The sequence below is a fragment of the Pseudophryne corroboree genome, chromosome 3, assembly GCF_028390025.1.
Source record: "Pseudophryne corroboree isolate aPseCor3 chromosome 3, aPseCor3.hap2, whole genome shotgun sequence".
In the NCBI taxonomy this organism is placed as follows: domain Eukaryota; kingdom Metazoa; phylum Chordata; class Amphibia; order Anura; family Myobatrachidae; genus Pseudophryne; species Pseudophryne corroboree.
In genome coordinates, this window is record NC_086446.1 from 582279520 (window position 1) to 582280485 (window position 966).

Consider the following 966-nt stretch of genomic DNA (forward strand, 5'->3'; position numbering starts at 1 on the left):
TTTTTTGCGTGGCATGAAATAGATTTTGGTGTGTATGTGTGTGTGTGTGTGTGTGTGTGTGTGTGTGTGTGTACACGTACCAGTTGTAGCAATATATTAAATCTCTGTTGTGTTGCTAGCTATCAAGCTAATATTATATATGTTACCTTAATCAATTTCCTTTTCTGGCTAGGAAACATTTAAATAAAATAGCTAGAATTTCGGGCTTGGTATTAATATGCAATGAAGCCACGTTTCTGATGATAAAGCATTTATATGAAATAAAACATCTTAGTGCAGCTGCCTATCTGTTCATATTATTAATTTTCATCCAGTGCTAGAACAAGTGTCGGTGTAATATTTCTGGAATGAAATGAATAAAACAGAAGTGGAGCAGTGTGTTTGGTTTAGGTCCTAGAACCTGTGTGGCTGTAGGTGCACATGGGGGTGCTCTGTTTTTCGGAGGATGGGGGTATGGGAAGGGGGTGGGGGCCGTTTTGGGTGCGTATATGCAGCATGCTATGGAATGAATAGGAGCCGGGCTCCGGTACTCACGGTGCATAGCCGAGAAGGGGTCTGCCTTGCAATGCATATCCATGGGGAGGCAAATGAAAGGGAGGAATTCGGCTGTAGTCGCCGTTTCGCCTCTGGACTGAACTTCAAGACTCAAAGAAAATAAGCTGCACTTATTTGCAAGCTCCCCCACTCCCCCCTCTGCTGAAGGCTGGGAGCAGGAACCAAGGGACGGTGGCAGTGTGGGTGGCAAGCCGCAGAGGGGATGGAGCTGGCTGCAGGAGCTGATGAATCAACTGTTGGTAGAGTCCTTCAGTTTTCCTGGGAAATAGAGCAAATCTCAGAGCTGCAAGTTCTTCTCATGGCTGATGCTGCTGCTGCCGGCGGTGCTGTGGGAGGCTCACTCACTGGACCAGTGTTGCAGGGAAGGAAGGTTACCAGACACTTGTGAGCTGCAGATGATGGAAGCTGTGT

At 46.8% G+C, this 966-nt stretch overlaps 1 protein-coding gene across 6 annotated transcripts in view; it reads right to left on the reverse strand.

Moving 5' to 3' along the window:
- Positions 1-750, reverse strand: part of PAX2 (paired box 2) — an 85349-nt gene extending 84599 nt beyond the window's left edge. For 4 of the 6 annotated variants that reach the window (XM_063961413.1, XM_063961415.1, XM_063961416.1 and 1 more), the window contains exon 1: positions 535-660. In XM_063961413.1, coding sequence (XP_063817483.1) covers positions 535-577 — 43 coding nt within the window. In that variant the 5' untranslated portion in view covers positions 578-660. Of the gene's footprint in view, positions 1-534 lie in introns of all 6 variants that reach the window. The other 2 variants (XM_063961417.1, XM_063961419.1) reach the window with 1 other exon arrangement.
- Positions 751-966: the final 216 nt, after the last annotated feature.